The 23,965-nt window shown below is 40.7% G+C and overlaps 1 protein-coding gene across 2 annotated transcripts; it reads right to left on the bottom strand.

The window, feature by feature from the left end:
• Positions 1–377: 377 nt before the first annotated feature.
• On the bottom strand, positions 378–18,778 carry LOC114241973 (spliceosome-associated protein CWC27 homolog). Of its 2 annotated transcripts, XM_028172980.2 has the most exons (10): positions 18,644–18,778; positions 17,673–17,781; positions 16,828–16,928; positions 15,027–15,177; positions 14,165–14,354; positions 13,263–13,393; positions 12,804–13,032; positions 9,716–9,913; positions 1,213–1,335; positions 378–543 (listed from the first exon to the last, which is right to left on the bottom strand). In XM_028172980.2, exons 1-10 carry the CDS (start codon positions 18,683–18,685, stop codon positions 393–395), a joined length of 1,425 nt encoding a protein of 474 aa, XP_028028781.2. In that variant the 5' UTR covers positions 18,686–18,778; the 3' UTR covers positions 378–392. The 2 variants fall into 2 exon arrangements, with proteins under 2 accessions (XP_028028781.2, XP_028028780.2); XM_028172979.2 differs by lacking the exons at positions 378–543; positions 1,213–1,335 and adding an exon at positions 4,463–6,374.
• Between the last annotated feature and the right edge of the window lie 5,187 nt (positions 18,779–23,965).

Below are 23,965 nucleotides of genomic sequence, written 5' to 3'. Positions count from 1 at the left end.
CACGATTAACATTAAAAAAACACAGTCAACAAGCAAGAGTGAAAGAATTTTTCAAATCGGTTCAGTAGTTTCGGAGCCTATTCAATACAAACAAACAACCAAATCTTTCCTCTTTATAATATTAGTATAGATCAATATTGATATAGGTATATATATAATTTTAGCCAGATCCATTTTTAATAACAATATAAAATTGTAACCATTTATGTACTTATATACGCTAAATTTACCTGATCCTTTTCCAAATTCCGTTCCAATTTCCAATCCCAAAAAATAAATCCAATAACACACTTTCTAACCTTTTTGCGTGGCTGACGCACAAACCGTGCAGGCCAAGAAATGGAGAGAAAAAAAGGAGATACATCAAAAGGCGGTTATTTTAAAAATCAACTTTATTTCTTAGCGCTTTTCTCATTTTTCTCCCTCTTCCTCTTGTTAATCGGATTCCTGGGGTCGTATATGTCGAACCAGTCGTCCCCTTTGGTCGACGCGTCCTTAGCCAGAACAGCGCCTTTATCCTCAAACCTCAATTTGTGTGCTAGCCTAATGAAATATTAATTCATGTAGAGTTTTACACAAAGACACATGCATGATTAATTTCCTTGTTTGTTATGCTTGGTATTGGACTTCAAGCTTTTGGCGAGTGGAGTTAGAGACAATACGATATTTTGATTTGATTTGTTGTACTAGTAGTTGTCTTGGCCTAGTACATATCACGGCTATATCAAGGTTCAAATCCATGAGGCAGGTAACGTATTTTTTCTTCGCAAAATACGACTTTGTGTCTTAATATGGGTGGCGACATTCACATCACATATGTCTATGGGCTTCAGTGACCAGTTAAGATCAGGCGGCCCGTAAGCTCGTGCAGCGACTTTGACATAGCTACCGTTTTTTTCAAAGGCAATACATTCAGTCAAGAAAGTATCGGGAATGGATGATTTGCTAGATTGGCCCAACTGGAAATAGTGATCGAAAATCCTCATTCACCTCTGAGAGAGATAGCCGTAGAACTTTCTCTATTTCGCGAATTAATCGTGGATTTGTGAGGCCTGTGTTCCGCAGTGGAAGACAGTGGGTTGATGATATTGATTACGGGTATAAAAAACCCGCCACTTGGCTAGTACCTAAATACCTGAATTTTCTCTAGAGCAACACTAGGATGTTGAAGAAGGTGGAATGATCTTTAAAAAAAGGAAACGCTATCCTTACCAATCATCACTGTTTATATTCTCGTCGTCCTTCGATTCCACCTCGTCACCGGTCTGCGGTTTCTCCTTAATGGCGTGAAGTTTCGTTTTGAATTTAGCCAGGAGCTGCAGCGTGAAGTTCTCCCTGGAAATGGAGACTATGAGTTCAATAGCCCACCTCAGGAATAGGCAAAATTATAGTTTGGCTATTGAACGAAGCAACAGGAAAGATTATAGTCCATCCGCTGAATGAAGCAATGGGAAAGATTATAGTTCAGCCGCTGAATGAAGCAATGGGAAAGATTATAATCCAGCCACTGAGTGAAGCAATGGGAAAGATTATAATCCCACCACTGAATGAGATAATGGGAAAGATTATAGTCCCACCACTGAAGGAACAATTGCTCTATAGGAAACATTATAGTCCAGCCGTTGAATGAAGCAATGGGATAAATTATATTCCGAGCGCTGAATAAAGCAATGGGAAAGATTATAGTCCAGCCGCTGAAAGAAGCAATGGAAAAGATTATAGTCCAGCCACTGAAAGAAGCAATAGGAAAGATTAGAGTCCGGCCGCTGAATGAAGCAATGGGCAAGATTATATTCCGGCCGCTGAATGAAGCAATGGGAAAGATTATAGTCCGACCACTAAATGAACAATTGCTTTATAGGAAACATTATAGTCCGGCCATTGAATGAAGTTATAGGAAAGATACGACATCATGCCGCCGCTGAATGAATGCGTTCACCACCGAGCGAACGCTTTAGCTTTGAAATGGCGTTAAGTTTACAACAAAATATATTATTATGTACATGCACAACGAATACATTAAGATGTTAATGTCGTTTAAATTTAAAATAAACGTTTTGGATCGCATTATTTCGACAATCGGACTGTAATAGAATGTCATTTTTTGAAGCTCCTCAAATGACTCAGGGAGATAAGTACTGATTTATTTGGATAAATACGCAGACGATGACTCCTGGTACCAGGTGGCGGCTACGAAGAACACATGATTAATGAACTTAATTCCAAAAAAAAAATATACTGTTTTATTGCTTAGAGTGGTGGATGAGTTCACGGCCTACCTGATGTTAAGTAGTTACCAGAGCCTATAAAAATCTACGACGTAAAATGCCGCCACCTACCTCGAGATATAAGAAGATCTCAGTTTTTAGAGTAGAGCGGCTGCCCCAGCCTTCAAACCGAAACGCATTACCTACTGCTTCACGGCAGAAATAGTCAGCGTGGTGTTACCTACCCATGCGGACTCACAAGACGTTCTAGCACCAGTAATGACGCAAATTATAATTTTTCAGGTTTTATTTTATTACACGATGTTATTCCTTCACCGTGGAAGTCAATTGTGAACATTTGTTAAGTACGTATTTCATTAGGTAAATTGGTCCTTGCGGGATTCGAACACCGGTGCATCGCTCAACACGAATGCACCAGACGTCTTATCGTCTTATCACACAAAATAGTTACCACTCGGCTTATTGGTAGAGTTTTAACCAAAGGAGGGTTGACGTCAGGCAGACAACCGATCCTAAATCACGTGCCATGGAAAAGTTTCAACTAAAAAACTCACCCCATGGTCGCTCAAAAACTAAAGTCAACAACGATCGCCAGCGCGACAAACGCGGTAAGTTATACCTTGCGTTACTTAATAGAAAGGAAAGGATTTTAAACCGTATTGCCACTTGCGATAAGGATCATGTTTAATAATCGTTAACGGTCATATTGGTTAGAGCCTATTTCAGTACTTTCCCTATCTATTCGCTGATAGCCAAGAGCCTATTCTAGTTACGCCCGGACAGGAAGATGAGCTCACGGGCTAAGCCTGAAAGAATCTGCTAACACTAGCCCTAGCCAGAGTAGTGTTTCGCAGAATCTACCACCGGATCGGAATCGCGAGAAGTTCCAGCGAGAAACTCAACGGGCTGTCTATGGGTTAGTTCGCTAGTTACTCTTCGTCGTAATCGACAATGTCCCAAACCAAAACTTCCCCTTCATGGTAACTATTTGGTGGTCTAGTATCGGCGTAATTAATCACAGCCTCTTGCTAAATGGAACCAGCGTTATTGCGGATGTGTACTGTATGGAACTGAACACAATGCTGAAGAAGTACACGAACCTTTTTTTTATTGCTTAGATTGGTGGACGAGCTCACAGCCCACCTGGTGTTAAGTGGTTACTGGAGCCCATAGACATCTACAACGTAAATGCGCCACCCACCTTGAGATATAAGTTCTAAGATCTCAGTATAGTTACAACGGCTGCCCTACCCTTCAGACCGAAACGCATTACTGCTTCACGGCAGAAATAGGCAGGGCGGTGGTACCTACCCGCGCGGACTCATAAGAGGTCCTACCACCAGTACAGAACCTATGGCAAGCCTTGGTCAACGGCTCATCCCCCTACACTATAAAGCTCGACCTGATGCGGCACAACAGACGGACTCTAAGCTATATGATGGAAGTTTTTCGCCATTCATCATACACACCAGAACTGGTGCTGATGTATGCTCTTTTAAAAAATTTAACAAGGTCTTGACAGGGAAAAATTCAATGGCCGAAATAGGCAGTACAAAATGCCTTTGAAGAATCTTTTCGCTCACGTACCTCTGTTTTTTTTATTAAACCTACCTACACTTGTAGACTTGAGAGGCAATTTCAGCGTAACCTAACAAGTAGGTGAGCTCACGAGGCTCAAAGCTGACGACGTTGCTAACACGAACCCTTGCAAGAGCCGTGCTTCGCAGAATCTACCACCGGATCGGAAACGCGACCAACTGAGAAGATCCGGCGAGAAACTCAGTGGGCTGTGTCTGAGAGTTAATTTACTCGTCGAGCCCTTCGTCGCGGGCGACGTTTGAGGTACCTAAAAGCACCGATAGTGGATCGGGAGGATCCGTAATGACGTGTTCCCGTACCTCTGCCTTATTCAAGTATGTCATTAGAAAATCACCACTGCACTGACAGAGATATCCAGATACCATCGGTGCATATTTTGATTGATAGTGTGGTGGGTAGCCATCATTCGCTGCAAGATATTTGACAGATGCCTTAATCTCGCTTACGACAAGATAAGCTTGCATATATACAATCTACGAACAACAACATTTGGCCTAGTTAAGGCTACGCTGATATAGCTTCTCAAGGCTCTGAGCTTAGGTAGGGGAAAAAAAATCATTTGGAAAGTCGGTCTACCGAGCAGTATCACCCGCTCGGTGAAAGATCATACGAACTTTGTAAAAGGAAACAAACGGTTTTATTCATTTAGTTTATTTATTTGTTTAAATACTGTCATTTGGTTGTTGTATCACAGCACACGATAGCCGATCGCAGATACGAGTATTTCTTAAAAACATTTGGTATCCGGAATTCGAATAAACTTGTACAAGATTATCTTACACTAAACAATATTTCATACAAGACTAGGATCGTACAACTCTATAGTACATTGTGCACCAAGGGAGAAAAGTAGGACATTTCCCGCCGCGTGTAAAATTGGCAAACACGCGGGATGAGATGTCCTACTTTTTTCCCGCGGTCCACATACTATTTTTTCTCCTACTAGGCCGAAAGTTCGTGGAGTGCCGAGCCGGAGTCCAGGGGCGAAGCCCTGGCCGGGGGTAGGGGGGTCGGAGCCTCCCATACTCTTAAAAAACAATTTAACTGTTTTATTATTATTTTTAAATAACTAATTGAATGAGAATTGTCTGATGAACTCATCTTTGTTTAATACTTCACTATTAAATTTTATTGCATTTTGTTTATTTCACTTTTACACTAAACACAATATTGCAAATTACCCGAGCACAACAATGGCGGAGAATTTTAGGTGCGTGAGAGCAGACGTAGGCACTAACGCGCATGTACTTGTACCCAGGGAGGAAAAGTTACACTTTCTTCCCTGTACAGCGGGAGGAAAACCGAACTTTTGGCGTAGGTAGGAGAAAAAGATAATTTAAAGCTTCGCACATACGGTACAGGAATAAAATGCTGTAATAAAAACAAAACCCGCAAAATTATAATTTGCGTAATTACTGGGGTAGGACATCTTGTGATTCCGCACGGGTAGGTACCAGCACCTTGCCTAATTCTGCCGTGAAGCAGTAATGCGTTTCGGTTTGAAGGGTGACGCAGCCGTTGTAACTATACTTGAGACCTTAGAACTTATATCTCAAGGTAGGTTACTGCATTTACGTTGTAGATGTCCATGGGCTCCAGTAACTACTTAACACCAGGCAAGCTGTGACCTCATCCATCTAAGCAATAAGAAAAAAAAACGATTAACTCAAATCTTTCAAGCACTCGTCCAAGTCGTCCGAATTATTAATTATAGCTTCATCCCAAGGCCCGTATATGTTATCCTTGTAACGCTGCCACTTAACAAACATCATCGGGCAATAAACGCAGAGAACGACAATAAAAAAGCTAAAATAGCACAGCACAACACTCGAGACGCTATATAACGTTATAAGCGTTAAAAATAACGCAACGAAACACATAACGTTAAATAGTGTTGTACCGGAATAAGCTTTGAACAGGTGCGGACTCAGAACGAAGAACAGTACCGATACGGTCAGCAAAACGAAGGCATCGAATGGCGTCGACAGACGCGACACGAGACACACAGACGAGAATATCGCAGCGTTTATAGATAGCGATTCGGATACAACGGCGGCCGGCACGTCGTAATCGAAAAATATCAAATGTATCAACATCATTATAACGGACCAAGCGTATATCGTATCCGTGCTCACCGTATCCGTAAGCGTGTGCAGCACCGGCGACAAAATATAACCTATAACGATATATATTAGGACCGTTTTGGTGTGCCTCAAAATATCGCTGCCTGCTATTATAGCGTACAGAATATAGCAGGTTAACGTTATGAATATAAATAAATATATGACCGTGTACGTTTGGATCCAATCGTTGTGCATGAAGACGTATAATAGGGCGTACAGTGTGCATAAACACAATCTAAGCGCGACCCGCAACGAACCGTGCATGGCTTGTCGCAAATTAACTTTCTCTACGTTAATATTTTTGCGTAGCTCTTCCAGGAACTTCACGTCGGTGTAATTGTCCGGGTATTCACGGTTCTCGTATAAGTTCTTGACCCAGGGTTTCCTTTTCGTTTGTCCCGGTGCTGGTTTCGTGGGGCGCTGTCTGAAATCGTTGCTGCCGTTAATGCTTTTTTTTCGTCGCGTCGAATAGCATCGTTTTAAGCGCAGCTAAATAACAGCAGTTATAAATAGCTAACGACTGTTTTAGCTTACGTTGCTAAACGTAAAACTTTTAAGCAACACCATCACTAATTAACCCTTATAATTATTAACAATCAGTATAAAATACTAACAGAATTTTCAAGGAAAAGGAATAATAATAACAATAATAATGACTGACATTAAAAAATATTTATTACTTATTATTTACTTGGCTAAGGCCCGTAAATAATAAAGACGTACCAGCGTCTGCTGAGAAAAGAAAAGTAAAGAATAATAATAATAGGAATAAATTAAAAAGAATAAAAGGAATAAGTAATCTCAGTTTCAAACACGGTTCTGTTCACTTTTAACCGTCTTCAAAAAAGGAGGAGGTTCTCAATTCGACTGTATTTTTTTTATGTTTGTTACCTCACAGCTTTTGACTGGGTGAATCGATTTTGATGATTCTTTTTTATTAGAAAGCTGACGCTTCCCGTGTCGTCCCATTTCAATTCTGATAATGGTATCCATGAGAAAACCATATAAGTCTTAAATTTGCATTAAGTACGTGAGCGACAAATAGATGAATAACTCAATAACTCAATATCACGCCAACCGATTTCGATGATTATTGTTATACTAACTGTACCCGTCCGCTTCGCTGGGCATTTAAAATTAACATTATTATTTCTCACCCCATAAAGATTCTCATCATTAACGCCCCCGCAACTGGCGTAGGGAGTCCAACACTCATATAAATATTAGCCTATCCATTAAATACATGTATTTTCTAAACGGATACGAAGTTTCAAGTCAATCGGATGCATGGTTCAGTAATTATAACGGAACATCCGTAAAAACCACTGTAGATTTAAATATTAGTGTATATTAATTTGTTTTGGAATATCTTTTTTTTTTCTATTTGAAGTCGGTTTTTGTTAAAGAATGTCTATTTACAATTATTTGATTAAAGCAAAACAGAATGTTGGGAGTTTTTTCGCGCGTTATATTTAACAATAATAGTGTTCGATTTTATTTTTTCTTTTAACACTAAGTTAGTAGGTTATATTAACGATATCGTTTTTTTTACTGGTGGTAGGACCTCTTGTGAGTCCGCGCGGGTAGGTACCACCACCCTGCCTATTTCTGCCGCGAAGCAGTTATGCGTTTCGGTTTGAAGGGTGGGGCAGCCGTTGTAACTATACTGAGACTCTAGAACTTATATCTCAAGGTGGGTGGCGCATTTACGTTGTGGATATCTATGGGCTCCAGTAACCACTTAACACCAGGTGAGCTGTGAGCTCATCGAACCATCTAAGCAATAAAAATAAAAAGGTGTACTTAATGGATAGGCTAATACATATTTATATGAGTGTTGGACTCCCTAATAATAATGACAATTAAATACCCAGCGAAGCGGGCGAGTACGGCTAGTAATTAATAAGGTTAATGATATTTTCTTAACGGCTATTTTATCTTCTATACTCAAATGTCGATTTGTAAAATAAGTGATTTTTAAAACGACATCTCTCTTTATTTTCATTTATATACAGAGTAATGGCGTCAGAAAAAAACGAAAATAATTCGTCAAACGTTAACCGAAACCATCCGAAACGATCACGGCCTGTGTGCTTCTTGTCAGCCTTGTCAGCCCAAGGACGTTCACTGCTGGACATAGGCCTCCTCCAAGCCTCGCATTGCTCGCAGAACGGATGGCCGTTGGGGCCAGAAAGTCCTTGAGTGGCGACCGCGTACTGGAAGACGTAGCGTGGGTAGGCCTCCCACAAGATGGGCCGACTATCTAATGAGGTTCGCGGGGATCCGCTGGATGCAGGCAGCGCAGGACCGGTCTGTGCGCTTAGTGCGAGTTTTTTAACGTTCTCGATAGCGTAAAAGTTAACTCAAATTTGTATGGAATTGGAAAGTTTTCCCCTAGGGGCGCTAAGCACACTGAAGGTTAAGACGCTCGGTGCTTTTTTTTTCCTACCTATGCTGATAGCCTTGAGAGACTATATCAGCGTAACCTTAACTAGTAGGTGAGCTCACGGGGCTCAAACCTGATGACGTTGCTAGCACGAACCCTAGCAAGAGCCGTGCTTCGCAGTATCTACCACCGGATCGAAAACGCGACCCACTGAGAAGATCCGGCGAGAAACTCAGTGGGCTGTGTCTGAGGGTTAATTTACTCGTCGAGCCCTTCGTCGCAAGCGACGGGTTCGACGACAACGATGACCGGTGCTTAAGGTACCTAAAAGCACCGTTAGTGGATCGGGAGGATCCGAAATGACGTGGCTCGGTGCATTCGTATCGAGCGATGTGACTATGCCGATGTTCGAATCCCACAGACAGTAGTAACAATATTATTATATATAAATTACGTGTCACGTTGTTTGTCCGCGATGGACACCTAAACTACTGAACCGCTTATTATTATTATTATTTTTAAATATGTGTTTTGTTCCGACTTAGGCCATAGGATGGTTTTTATTTCGATTAATGATCGCAATATCTATTAATTAACCATAAAATTATTTAAGCTGATTATTGTTATGAATTGTAAGTTTCATAAGTCTAAAACAGATGGCGCCTTAAATCAGTTTTTACAGACAATTGTAATACTGTCTGACATTAATATCTCATAGATGGCGTTGTGTTAAAAATACCAACGTTTCACATAAGCTACAATTCAATGGCCTAAACAGCACGTGTTGCTGAAGCTAAAGTATAAGTGAAATTTATTTCGTAGTAAACGCAATACAGTGAAATCCAATTGTTCTTAGTTTGTTAACTTTTGTTATTAGCATAGCCGGCCACGTGTTATTTAGAAACAAAAACCTCAGCCACAGCAACGTGTGGCCGGGTGTGCTAGTTAATCTATATATTAATACGTGAAGCAAAAACTTTGTACCCATTTTTACGAAAATTGCGCGGACGGAGGAGTATGAAATTTTCCACACCTAAAGTTTATATAGAGAAGGAATACAGAATGCTATTTTTTTAGTGAACCCGCGCGGGTAGGTACCGCCTCCCTGCCTATTTCTGCCGTGAAGCAGTAAGGCGTTTCGGTGTGAAGGGTAGGGCAGCCGTTGTAACTATACTGAGATCTTAGAACTTATATCTCCAGGTGGGTAGCGCATTTACGTCGTAGATGTCTATGGGCTCCAGTGACCACTTAACACCAGATGGGCTGTGAGCTCGTCCACCCATCTAAGCAATAAAAAAATTAGTTGGACCCTCAGCTAGTTTTTTATTTATTTATTTAGTCCACTCACATAACGCAAACAAACTCAAAAACAAACTCACCTCTCTGCTCCTTTCTTAGGAATCTTCTCCTTTATCTTCTTATATTTCTCTTGTTCTTCGACGTACTGTTTGTACATCTCGTTGTCTCGCTCTAACTCGCCGTCGTTCACATCTTTCGTCTCGCTCTCGTTCTTTTCCGTCTCCCTGGTACCTCTCATTTCTTTTTTCAGCTGTTTAATTTCGCTCCTTATTCTATCCCTATGAAAGATCAAATTCGATTAATCTATATATTAATACGTGAAACAAAAACTTTTGTATCCCTTTTTACGAAAATTGCGCGGACGGAGGAGTATGAAATTACCTACACTTATAGAGAATATAGAGAAGGAGTGCAGAATGTTAGTATATTTTAAATTATGCAAAAAAATACATTAAATCAATTAAAAAAAAACATTACACAGACTTTGACGCACACACCCATCTCTTTTTGGTTGCGCCAGCGTCATAACAGATTTGTAGATAGATGTTTTATAATAATATGGCAGCTATGACACTTTTCCCTTCCCCTTCCTCTCCCATCCCCCGCGCCCTGGATTGGCTAGTACGAGCGACGCGGGCACACAAAGAAAAAAGAAGAAAAATATGGCGGTTACCTAGCGCGCGCTCCGCATTACAGAAATCAGTTATTTTGTGATTTAATTATTGAAATGGCCTAAGACTTTATTCTTATACAACATCAGTGTCAGTGTATCACAGTGTCGTGCAAGATAGAAGATACACCAACTGGCTTCAAGCACTTCTAGCAGCCGTGATTCGGACGACTCCATCGTCTCCAGGTACGGCGTTTTCCTTCACAATTTCCCTCGGGTTGTGTTCCTTTGTTTCTTCCCGCCACGGCCCGAGAAAGTGTCATAGTTAAACAACGCAAATACAGTCCACACTCATTTTTGTAATAGATGACCGTTACAATTTTGGTCTACCAACCGCATAGCGCAACCACTTTTATTTATTCTTTATATAGTTTAATAGTTCTATTTTTTATTTTTTTTTAATTTAATTGAAATGTTGAGTTTGAACAATATTATGGTTCCATAATAATGTTCAAACTCAACATTTCAATTAACTATAGTCGAATTTCGACTACCTGGGGACCACTAGTTCTTATAATAATTCTTTACTGATGGTTTTTTTTTTTTTTGTCCGGAGGAAATCGCCGGACTTCCGCCCTCCACTGGGGATGGAGGGCGGGGCATGTCAGAGTCGAACTGACTAAAACCTCCTGTCGCTCAACAACCAACGTCCAAACCTCGCATGAGACAGAACTCATGAAGAGGCAGAGGGGGGGAAAGTGAAGCGTTTAGTGCGGAGCACATCTCTCCCATCACCCTCCCCCTCGGGACGCCAGACCGGCGGTCGTCGGCGCCACGACCACCAGCCCTCTCGGTCGGCAGGCTATCCGAAGCCCGCCTAGATGGCGCCGGTTAGAGTGAGCTATCCTACAGAATACCCCGCTGGACCAGAACCGGCGTGAGTCGAGGATAGCCGGCCTTCCATCACCCGGATGCTCTTGCGTAAAACGCGTGCAGAGCAGCTTGCACGTCGTCTTCTTAGGCCCCCCTCGCTGGTCCCCAGACCGACATGTGAGGGGGACCCGAAACACTTAGAGGGCCAGGGCTTGGGCGAGATCCGCCTCCCTGGCCCCCGCTCGACGGCGGCGGGATTGTGCGTCTCTCACGCGCCCCGCCGCCTCCTTCTGCGAGATGGTGCACTCGCAGAAGTCGAGCATCGCCTTCCACGACTCGTCGTCGCCGAGCATCGATGCCACAACACTCGGCAACGACAAGTCGTTTCCTGTTTTTGCGACGAGGACACGGCGCCACCCCTCCCATGCGGGGCAGGCAACGAGCGTGTGCTCCGCCGTGTCCAAGTCGCAACCACAATGGTGGCACTCTGCCGTCGGCTCGGCTCCGATCCAGTGCAGGAACTCACCGAAGCAACCATGCCCAGTGAGCACCTGCGTGAGTCGGAAAGTGAGGCGTCCTCTGTCACGATTCACCCAATCCACAAGGACCGGGAGAATCGCCTCGACGGTCCTACGACCGGCCGAAAGATCAGCCAGCCGTCTGGACCATGACTCCAGCACGGACCGCCGAGATGGGCCCTCCGCGCTCTGACCACACTGGGGCTGGGACGCGCCACGCCCCGGGCACGAAGGTCAGCCCGCCACTGATAGTCAGCAGCGAGCGCCTCCGCTTCCAGAATCCAAGGCGGCGTCCCAGCCAGTACACACGCCGCCTCAAAGGAGATGGTGCGATAACCACGGATGACCCTGACCGCGATGGTGAGTTGCGGCCGTTGCAGCAGCTTCGCCACCCCCGCGGCCAGGGACTGGCCCCACACAGGTGCCCCGTATAGGGCCATTGATCGCACCACCCCCGTATAGAGACGGCGCGTCACCTGGTCAGGCCCCCCGACGTTGGGCAGAAGCCGGCTTAACGCGCCGGCCACCCCCAACAAACGAGGGACCAGGTTCTGAAAGTGAGCACGGAAGGTCCAACGACTGTCCAGGATGAGGCCGAGGTACTTCAACTGCACCCCGACCCCTTACTGATGGTAGGACGTCTTGTGAGTCCGCACGGGTAGCTACCAACCTGCCTATTTCTGCCGTGAAGCAGTAATGCGTTTCGGTTTGAAGGGTGGGGCAGCCGTCGTAATTATACTGAGACCTTAAAACATTGAGACCTAATGTCTGTTTATTGTATGTATATATTTTCTATAATAATGTATTGTCAATAGTACACCGCAACATACCTGCTATATTTTTCATATTTTTCCAGAATTTCTCTAAACTAAACGACTTTAGCGTCAAGACCGCCTATTGTACAATATTAACTGCTTTTTTCAATGTAAATTGTGTTTTGGTGTGCAATAAAGTGTATTCTCTCTCTCTCTTTCTCTCTCGTATAACTCATATCTCAAGGGGGGCGGCGGCATTAACGACTTAGGTCCTATGGGTTTCAGTAACCACTTAACACCAAGTGGAATCGTTCACGCATTTAAGCAACAAAAAAATGTGGGGCTTATTATAGCATTGTTGATCCTTCGAACCCAATGGGGCGTAGTCACTGACCCGAACCACTCATCTCACCTCTCTTTTTTCCTCTCGATGTCTCTGTCTTTCCCTATGTAATATTCTCCGTCCGACTCGCTCTCGCATTCCTGTTTCTGTCTCTTTGTCTCCCTGTCGACGCTGCTCTCCCTCTTCGAACTCAATTTGTCTCGTATGCTGCTGACCGTGGCCTCTGTCTCCAGTCTTTTCTCTTCAATTTCTTTAGCCATTTCCACGTTTGTCTTCTTATCGACTTGCGTCTCCAGCTCTGTGATCATGTAATTAATGGTAGGACTTCTTGTGAGTCAAACAAGTATCATATTAAATTTTGTTACTTTTCCAAAAAACTGTTATTTACTTTGAGCTAATCGCACATTATTATTATTATTATTATTATTATTACTATAGAATAAAGTTAAAACTTAACACTAAATGAGCAGCAAGATCATCAAATCGCTAGAAACAATAAATAAAAAATATTTCTAGTATTAAACCTACCTGCAGCAGTCTTTTTGCTAAGCTTAGGATCTTCTAGAAGATCGTGTGTTGACTTAGGTTTGCCTCTATACTCCAGGGCTTCGCCTTCGTCTTCCTCTGCCTCTTCGCCGAAAGAGAGAAGACCGAAATTTCTAGAAATAATACGAACAGCATAGCATCACTGCTTTTTAAACCTAACCACCTAATGTTAAGATCTAAAATAGAAAATCAAAAACAGTTGTGTTCAGAATTAATACGGGATTAAATTTTTTTATTGAGAGGAGGGCGTTGTCGAAAACGAATATGCGTTGCGGTTCGTGACGTCATCGGCAGTAATTTACGGGCGTGCGAGCGAGATAGCAAATCGTACCGGCACACATTTATTACATTATTCAGTACATTACTTATTAATGACGTATTTTAAGCTCTGACGGGCAGGTACCAGCGCTCTGTTGCGAACCAGACACGTGTTTCGGTTCAAACAATAGTGGATTTTTTTAAAAACCTTAGCATTTGTGAGTGTGCATGAGTGCGAAAAAATAAAACTAAATCGCTGGAAGAGGCTTTTTGAATTCTTCCAAAAAGAACAATAAAATCTCATTAAAGTCTCACTGTTCTACTAAAATATTATTTTATTTCAACCCACCTCAACCAATTTTATGTAACGTCATCTCATTTAATTTAAAAGTCAAATTCAAACAAAACTTCATTACGTTTTAATTTAAGCATTTTGTAATTGAACTAGGCTGTATGGTCTTGTAACAGTTGACCGTGAATAAAAAAAATATAAAATAAAAAATCAGATTGCCATACCCAAAAAAAATTAAGGAGACTTCGACCTCGAAACACAATTAAGGCAAAGGTATCCAAATCTAGGAGCTCCAGTAGACCGACCCGTTCCACCACCACTACATACAACTCACTTGACACCCTGACGCTCCCTTTTCTTTTTCTTCGGCAACTCCTCGACCCTGGTCTCCGTCAGCCTCGGGACTATATCCGTGAAGGGGTTGATAATAACTTCGGTGCTCTGAATCTTGTGGGGGTGTTCCGGTCTATCATCCGGACCGATCAGACCATCAGCTAGCTTCAGTACATTGTATATTGTCTCACCTAGAACAATAATAAAAAGATTCAGAAATTGCTTGGCCTGAAAGACGCTCGCTAAACAGGGTTAAACAAATGTATATTTAGATGATATAATTATTTCTTGCATTTGAAGCCAAATCAGCATACACCTAGAGACGTAACATGAAACGCCTTGGTCCTATAAGTTTTGTCGCCCCATAATTTAGCAGAAAAACTAAACTTTGATTCCTATATAAAATCATGTCAAATTATGATTATTAGTTTGCATGATCCTTTACCGATGAGATATAATCATTGAGGCGAACTAGGCAGAATCTTATGTAAGGGAGAGTGAGCGGTGTCAAAAGAAGCCAAAATCGTAATCACCCTTAGTTAAACAATGAGTGAACCTTGACCAATTAACGCAAACACTCTCTAATCAGTGCATCAGCATCAATGCATCAAGGACACATGTATATTTTTTTATTTTTGTTGTCAATGCACTGTCGATTGCACCTATAATTGAGGTGACATCTGCCATGAACTTTTGCCGGTTGGTCAACGTTTTGTATTGATGATCACTTTGTTGTGCAACTTAATAAATAAATAAATAGCAAAGGGAATCCCAATTTGGGGCCGGATGATTCTGCATGATTTGTTCCCGGTTATTTTTATTTATTTAAATTCGAATGGAGCATCAACGAAACTCTCTCTCACCGGTGACCTTCCCGAAGATGGTGTGCTTGTTCTGCAGCTCAGGGGCTGATGCCAGCGTGAAGAAGAACTGGGAGCCGTTGTCATCTTTGCCGGCGTTCGCCATCGCGACGAGACCGCGCCGGCTGAAGCGCAGACGGGAGTGGAACTCATCCTTTAATTCAAACATACCATATTTTGCACACTAATTACACTATTTCAATGTTAAAACCAAATTAAGAACAAGAAGATCAATAAAAGATTACACACTATTTCAATGTTAAAACCAAGTTAAGAAATAAGAAGATCAATAAAAGAGACAGCCCTTTTTAATAGGCTTTTATTAGCTTCAGACGTATGTATGTTAGTATGTAACGGAATCTTTGAACATAATTTTGACCCCCATCAAAACGTCGGATTAACTCGAAATTTGGTATGCTTATTAAGGACCGATGACAATACAATATTTAAAAAAAATTGAAAAAAGTGAACTAAAACTAAAAAATGAAAAATAAATAATAGTTTTAAGAAACTAACAAAATACGCTTTTATAGAAAATCCAACGAAAAGCGTGGGGTAACATGCACCCCACGCTTTCCCACCCCATCAGTGGTTATAAATATTTTATGAACAGATATGAGTAGAAGGGTTATTTTGATAATATCCTGAAAAGCACCCCACGCTTTTTTTACAATAAAATCATTTATTCTTAAACTATTTTATTTTTTTCAAATTAATTAAATTTTATTTTATATTTTTTAGTTGGATTTTCTATAAAAGCGTATTTTGTTAGTTTTTTTAAGAGTGCATCGCTCAACACGAATGCACCGGACGGACGTCTTATCCTTTAGGCCACGACGACTTCCAAAAGCCCGTAGGATTAGCAAGCTGAAGTGGCACTGGGCAGACCACCATCGAACTCATTCGGCCACACACACACATTGAGGCCAAACATGAACACATGTATCTTGAATCTTGTTTTATTATTTATTTTAATTCCACTAAAAGTAATACAATAACAACAGCCCACAAATTGAGACTTTCCACAGTACCGTAACACAGATTGCTGTGGACTGCTAGAGTATCTAATATCTTCAACAAATCTTCTGACTCAGCCCAGGAAATTAATAAGGCAGTACAGTAGCTACTACTCATAGTACTCTACTTTCTTCTACTGAGAAGTTTTGTTTAGATGCTGTGAGCGTATCTTACGAGTAGATTTTCACTCAGTACTACACAGAACATTTCAACTTTCAACACATAATTCAAATTACAATTCACTAATATGCTAGCTAAACTAGAATCTAGTAGAAAACTCGTTATGTTTAAATCTATTAAACTTGCCTTAAAAAGCATCATTTGAGTCGACTATTATCAAAGCCGGCAATCTGACTTTTGGACAATTATTGGTAAATCAGAAAAACGAATTATTGACTTAGTATTCCATTGGCAGTCACAAAACTCTACGGAACGACATCTTAGATAAATAACAGGTTAACTATTAACCTGTTTATTTAATGCAGGCTTTGAATCGTATTCTTTGAAGGAGACGATTATATTCAAATCAATCTGTATTGACATATCAATAACATTTTTTTTTGTCCAAATGCACAGATTGCCACCTTTGATAATAGACGACTCATTTATAAATCAATTTTTATTAACATAAATTTCACGAGTGATCCTAAGCCGTTATGGTCGCAAAATTAAAACAATTCGAAACCTTTACAATCTTCACTTCAATAGACAGTTATTGATAAAAATTGTTCCATCACAACTTTCTCAGAAACTCTAGTTAGGGAAAACGCGTCTATTGGTTACATACTTTGAACGGAGCACCATAGACCGATTCTCCTCCAGTACCATCACCGTTTGGATCACCACCCTGTACTATGAAACCTGGCACCACACGATGGAATATTGTTCCTGAAACAAATTTGAACACATTACAGAGTAAAGTATGAGGTTGCCTGTGTGGTTTTACAATAAAGCCAATTCATCTCTTCCCATGGGTGTCAAAATAATATCAGGTGACCAAGATATTTACCAGAGAACAGTCAATTGAACCGAATTCTCTGACTATTGTTCCAATCACTATTTACCATAGATAGTGTGTATCGTGAGCCCATACAGGTAGGCACCAGGATCCTTCCTATTTCATGGTTTCACTAAATACTTCATACCTGATGGGTGGTGAACTCATATACCCATTTCTATGCAATAAAAATGTTTACTGCGCAAACATAATAATGAACTTCCATATAGAACGAATAACATCTTGCAGTAATAATCAATCATGGATACTTCATGGGAGTGTTGAGAGCTTCAGGCATTTTCTTACTGGTGGTAGGACCTCTTGTGAGTCCGCGCGGGTAGGTACCACCACCCTGCCTATTTCTGCCGTGAAGCAGTTATGCATTTCGGTTTGAAGGGTAGGTCAGCCATTGTAACTTTACTTGAGACCTTAGAACTCATATCTCAAGATGGCTGGTGGCATTTAACTTATCATTTAGCACCAGGTGGGCTGTGAGCTCATCCACCCATCTAAGCAGTAAAAAAAAAAAACAAGGGCAGATTTTGTTTATCTTCAAGCATCCTGCACAGGTTCTAAAGCTTGACAGCTTTATATGATGTATTTGACTGCAGAGAATTAGTAAAATCATTACCCACCATTATAGTACCCTTCCAAACATAGCTGTATGAAGTTACGACATGCTTTCGGGGTTTCTTTTGTCCATAATTCTATGTCAATTTCTCCTGCTGTGGTCTTCAAAAGAACCTGAAAATATTAAATTATATCACAGCTTTATTCAATGTTATTTGCTCTTGTTTATTTGATTTATTTAATTCTGGGTTAACGGAGAGTCTAAACAAAAAAAATACATTAATTACAGAGAAACAATACAAAGAAAGAAAGAGAGAGAGCACAAAGTAGTTCTGAGAGATCGACCAGACATCGATGCCTCCAATGAACACTACGCTAGCTCCAAATTCGTAGATTTACAGGAGGAGCGTTTAAACGAAAAAAGTTGATAAAATCTTTATTATTGCAGATATATTTATGGTTTTTTTGTGTAGCTAGCTGATTTACACTTGCTTCGAACCCCATCAATAATGATTAATTGTAATACTTTTAAAATAGTGAAGCGATTTGCGTGAAAAACGACAATTTCAAAATTTTGAGTCAGAGTAGTGTTCATTGGAGGCATCGACATAATAATTGCTATGAAATGAAACAATGTGTTCATAATACACAAGTACATGTAAATAGAGCTAAATAAATTTATAGAAGACCGAAGTATTTCATTGTGCTGTGGTGAAGAAAAATGTGTATTTTTGGTAGTGAATACTGATACAGTTACAAAGAGCAATATGCCGATAGGGAATATTGTAATCCTATTTCTACCAGAAACTGTTTATGTACTCCGGTTTAAAGGGAAGCACAGTGGTTGTACAATATAACTGAGCACATAGTGGGACATATTGTCACGGCCTAAAGGATAAAACGTCCAGCATTTTCATCGAACACATTCAATTATCGAATCCTTTTTAATTTTTTAAGTATCGCTGTCCTTATCGATTAAATTCTATTATTACAAACAATTGTTACTAATGACAGACATCCAACTGTTTTTATTTACCTTTCCTAGTGCAGGCGGTTCTTGTATGTAAATATTACTCATTTTGTATTTATTTCATTTACTTAATTTAGTAGGCTATTTACTTCATGCCTACCAGTTTGTTGTTTAAAGTTAATCAAAATTTATCAACTGTCACTGTCAACAGTAGTAGTTCTATTTTTTCAACTGGAAAGGCAAATGTACCATACCATACAGCTTAATCTTTTATACCTTTTTTTATGAAAAATACTAATATGCAGTGAAATGAAATGAAGTTGATTAATTTGAAACATTAGTCAATTGGCATTAAATAAAATGAAATAAAGTGAGATGAGGTGAGATGATATAGGATGAAAATTAAATGTAATCTCAGTAAAATTGTGGTTTTATTTAATAGACTTATTCAATAGACTTTTTGCAGGATTAGTCAAAACATAACAGTAGTAGTCATATTATTTCTATTTTTCTAACTGAAAGAGCGAAAGTGTCGATACCTTAATCATTTGATAATCTGTTTTATGAAAAATAATATTATAAAGAGGAAAGGTTTGTTTGTTTGTTTGTATTGAATAGGCTCCGAAACTATTGAACCGATTTGAAAAATTCTTTCACTATTTGGAAGCCTCACTATCCCCGAGTAATATAGGCTATATTATTTTTTGTTTTAATTAGGGATCCTTACTAAAAATCCAATAATGTGACCCAAGGTGAAAAAAATTTACCTAAAATATTCTTTACATCGCATGCGAGGCGAAAACGATTGATGATAGAATAAAATAATGTACTATGACTTTGTAGAACACATTATTATTTACAAAAAGTGTTGCGATAGCATATGTCTAACTATTATAGTTAGACCACTATAAGTGTTCTTTTATTTTTTTTAATGAAACAACGTCAAATATTGCTTACAGGGAAGCTCTGACTTGAGTCAACCATTGAGTTTATTGATAAGCTCAAAGGGCTTTTCTTTTGTACTTATGAACTTTTTACAAAAATTTGAAAAATAATAAAAAATAGAAAAAAAAATGTATCATTTAAATGAAAATAAAAGTTAATTAAAATAATAATATTCAAACGTCTTACAATATCTTTTATAAATATTTATATTTTTTTATAATATCTTTATAATTATTTTTAATATTATAATTTTTTATTTTGAAATTTTTGTTAAGACCCGAGCGAAGCCGAAGCGGGCCGCTAGTGAAAAATAAAAGGAATGAAAAAGGAACGAAATGAAGTTGATTAATTTCAGAAATTAATTAATTAGGTTGGAATTAAATGACAGGAGAAGCTACGTCCAGTGAGATTAGATCCGGCGAGAAACTAATGGGCTGTGTCTATGGGCTACATTGCGTATCAATCCCTTGGTCGCATTCGACGAGTTCTACTATAAAGCCACGAATCTTTTCCACACCGCCTTCTATGGTCAGCGACAATCTATCCGCAACATAAAAAATATTAAAATTCATTTAATTTAAAAACTAAAAAGAAAACAGGCTCACACAGGAAAGCGAACTGACAATCAATTAATTTTTTGTATCTTGTTGACGGTACCCCCGTTCAGAATATTGAAGCGATGTTATGAAATTATTGTTTTGTTGTCGGTTTTTGATCCGCGTGCAAAATTTTTTTTTTTTACCTTAACGTCGTTGGGTCTATGAAAATTAGGTTCAAAGCCTCCGTTACCACGTACACCAAGCTATTAAAAAAGTATAAAAAATTCAACAATATAGATTCAGTTTCGCAGTAAATAGCTACTTTATTTCATAGCATTACTGGTAGGCTTTTTTTTTTTTGGGCAATGGGTCTTAACTTCCTAGACTATTCGCGTCTAAAGCGCACGCAGGGTATTTCGGACCTGAAGGTCTGCGGATGCTGGGAGAAAACCGCTGTCCCAAAGATATTTCTAGGCCCCTATCGCACCACTAGAGACTCTCCTCGCACTCTCACACCCGACATCCGATCACCGCCCGGGTTCAGAACCCGGTCAGAGTAGTGGCTTCCCGCGGTCAACACTACAACCAGACTCGCGGCGCCATGCCTAGGAGAACCGACGGGTCATCGAGGCGATAGTCGACGACCAGCGACGCCGGCCTCCGCAGTACGGCTGCCTGTTCGATGCCGCTGGTGTTCCGGGATACCACGCTGGGTCAAAACCAGCCTGCTGTGGGTGGGTGGCGCATTTACGTCGTAGATGTAAAAAAAAAAAGATTTACTTTTTTTTTTTATTACTTAGATGGGTGGACGAGCTCACAGCCCACCTGATGTTAAGTGGTTACTGGAGCCCATAGACATCCACAACGTAAATGCGCCACCCACCTTGAGATACAAGTTCTAAGGTCTCAAGTATATTTACAACGGCTGCCCCACCCTTCAAACCGAAACGCATTACTGCTTCACGGCAGAAATAGTCAGGGTGGTGGTACCCACCCGCGCGGACTCACAAGAGGTCCTACCACCAGAAAAAAATTACTTATATCCATCGATTAATAAAATTTCATTACAGTAAAAGCTCTATGCCGCGAATACAAAAACCGTGAGTATGGAAAAGCGCGCTTACAAAGGGCATTCGATCCTATACCTACATATTAGAATCTTTTTTAACAATGTGTATTTACCGATGTATCGATTAGATCTGTGAATAAATAAATCTTTAGCCGCATATAGAAGAATTGGGTCGCATTTTTTTAATCCGCATAAAGTGACAATGCGATTGAAGGAAGCGCGCTTAACGAGCTTTTACTGTATATTACCTTTTTTATATTAAAAATAATAGTTTAAAAAACTAACAAAATAAGGTTTTATACAAAATCCAACTAAAAAATAGAAAATTAATTTTAATAAATTTGAATCAAAAATAGTATAATAAAAAATGATTTTATTGTAAGAAAGCGTGGGGTGCTTTTCAGGATATTATCAAAATAACCCTTCTACTCATATCTGTTCATAAAATATTTATATCTACTGATATCATACAATTTCAACAAAAGAAAATATACTACTTATTTGAATACTGAACCACATTGTTTTACTAAATTTCAAGAAATGTCATTTGTAGATTGTAGAGTGTTACCGTCAGTAAGCAGTAGATCTTGGTTCTAATCAAGTTGGCCATCCCTGCTATATACTATATCGATTTAAAGTTTAAACCGAAGCTAAAAATTTGCAAACGCTTCTCGTCTCTATTAAGCATTTTAATTCATGAATAAATTGTAAGGCCCCCGCGTTCATCGCGAGGCGTGAGGTCTCCAAAAATTGATTTATGTCGAGCTAATCTCGATTGTTTGAAAGTAATAATTTCATTTCGGTCAGCAACCGCTTTTGTGTATATTCAGGTCATAAATCAAAAGCGCGATTCAGTCGTGTACACGTAGCGCCATCTATTGATGACATTGGCAGTGAATCACATACGCGATTCGGGATGTACTTGGGTTGGTACCCATGAACAAAATTACTCAGCTTTTGTTTTTAAATGGGTATAAACTACACTATTCATCCTTTTTTTAGGATGGCAATTGGCTTCTTGCCATTTTTATTTATTTTTCACGGCACTGTTGGAAGAATTCTAGGCATATACTCCCTTTGTCATCAACAGATGGCGTTATATGCATCACTGAATCGCGCCATGGATTTGTGTTTGAACAAAATATATAATCAGCCGCCTTTGTCTCACGCCCCACCCATTCCGACAGGAGCCCTCTTCTTCGATATAGCGAAGGCGTTCGACAAAGTCTGGCACAACGGTTTGATATACAAACTGTATAACATGGGAGTGCCAGACAGACTCGTGCTCATCATACGAGACTACTTGTCGAACCGTTCGTTCCGATATCGAGTCGAGGGAACGCGTTCCCGACCCCGTCACGTCACAGCCGGAGTCCCGCAAGGCTCCGCCCTCTCCCCGTTACTATTTAGTTTGTATATCAATGATATACCCCGGTCTCCGGAGACCCATCTGGCGCTCTTCGCCGATGACACCGCCATCTACTACTCGTGTAGGAAGAAGGCGTTGCTTCATCGACGACTTCAGACCGCAGCTACCACCATGGGACAGTGGTTCCGGAAGTGGCGCATCGACATCAACCCCACGAAAAGCACAGCGGTGCTCTTCAAAAGGGGTCGCCCTCCGAACACCACGCTGAGCATCCCCCTCCCGACTAGGCGCGTCAATACCCCCGCCCCCGCCCCCGCCGTTCGCCCGATCACGATGTTCGACCAGCCCATACCGTGGGCCCCGAAGGTCAAATACTTAGGCGTCACCCTCGACAGTAGGATGACATTCCGCCCCCACATTAAGACGGTACGCGACCGTGCCGCCTTCATTCTAGGACGTCTCTACCCGATGATATGTAGGCGAAGTAAAATGTCCCTTAGAAATAAGGTGACACTCTACAAAACTTGCATACGCCCCGTCATGACCTATGCAAGTGTAGTGTTCGCTCACGCGGCCCGCATACACTTAAAATCATTTCAAATCATTCAATCCCGTTTTTGCAGGATAGCCGTCGAAGCCCCGTGGTTCGTCAGGAACGTCGACCTCCATGACGACCTGGACTTAGAGTCCATCAGTAAGTATCTGCAGTCGGCGTCCATGCGCCACTTCGATAAAGCGGCACGACACGAGAACCCTCTCATCGTGGCCGCCGGTAACTACATTCCCGATCCTGCGGACAGAATGGAAAGCAGTCGACGTCGCCCAAAACACGTCATCTCGGATCCTCGCGATCCACTAACGGTGCTTTTAGGTACTTCAAGCACCGGTCACCGTTCTCGTCGAACCCGTCGCTTGCGACGAAGGGCTCGACGAGTAAATTAACTCTCAGACACAGCCCACTGAGTTTCTCGCCGGATCTTCTCAGTGGGTCGCGTTTCCGATCCGGTGGTAGATTCTGCGAAGCACGGCTCTTGCTAGGGTTCGTGTTAGCAACATCGTCAGGTTGAGCCCCGTGAGCTCACCTACTAAAGTTAGGGTTACGCTGACATAGCCTCTCAAGGCTATCAGCTTAGGTAGGAAAAAAAAAAAAAAAAAAAATCACGCCCCACCTTATTTTCTAAAAATATAACTCCTCCTACTAATTCTTATCAATTTTTGTCGTTTCGCAATAGCTAGGGTGCATTAGCGTGGCGAATAGTGTGACACTATTCAGGAATCAAGATCTCATGTCAATTGTCATTAAATAAAAGCCAATTAATAGTAATCTTGGGCAAAATCACTCACCAAGAGGCAAAAAGACAAGAGATTTATATCTTTTGGATACAAAGATGCTTAATATATATTAAATTTTATTGTTTTATATCTTTAACTCTGTATCTTATAGTGAATGAATAGTGAAAATTGCA

Source organism: Bombyx mandarina, chromosome 02 (assembly GCF_030267445.1).
Source record: "Bombyx mandarina strain Sakado chromosome 02, ASM3026744v2".
Classification (NCBI taxonomy): Eukaryota; Metazoa; Arthropoda; class Insecta; order Lepidoptera; family Bombycidae; genus Bombyx; species Bombyx mandarina.
Note: the sequence above shows the minus strand (reverse complement) of the source record. Positions and strands in the feature narration are given on the sequence as shown.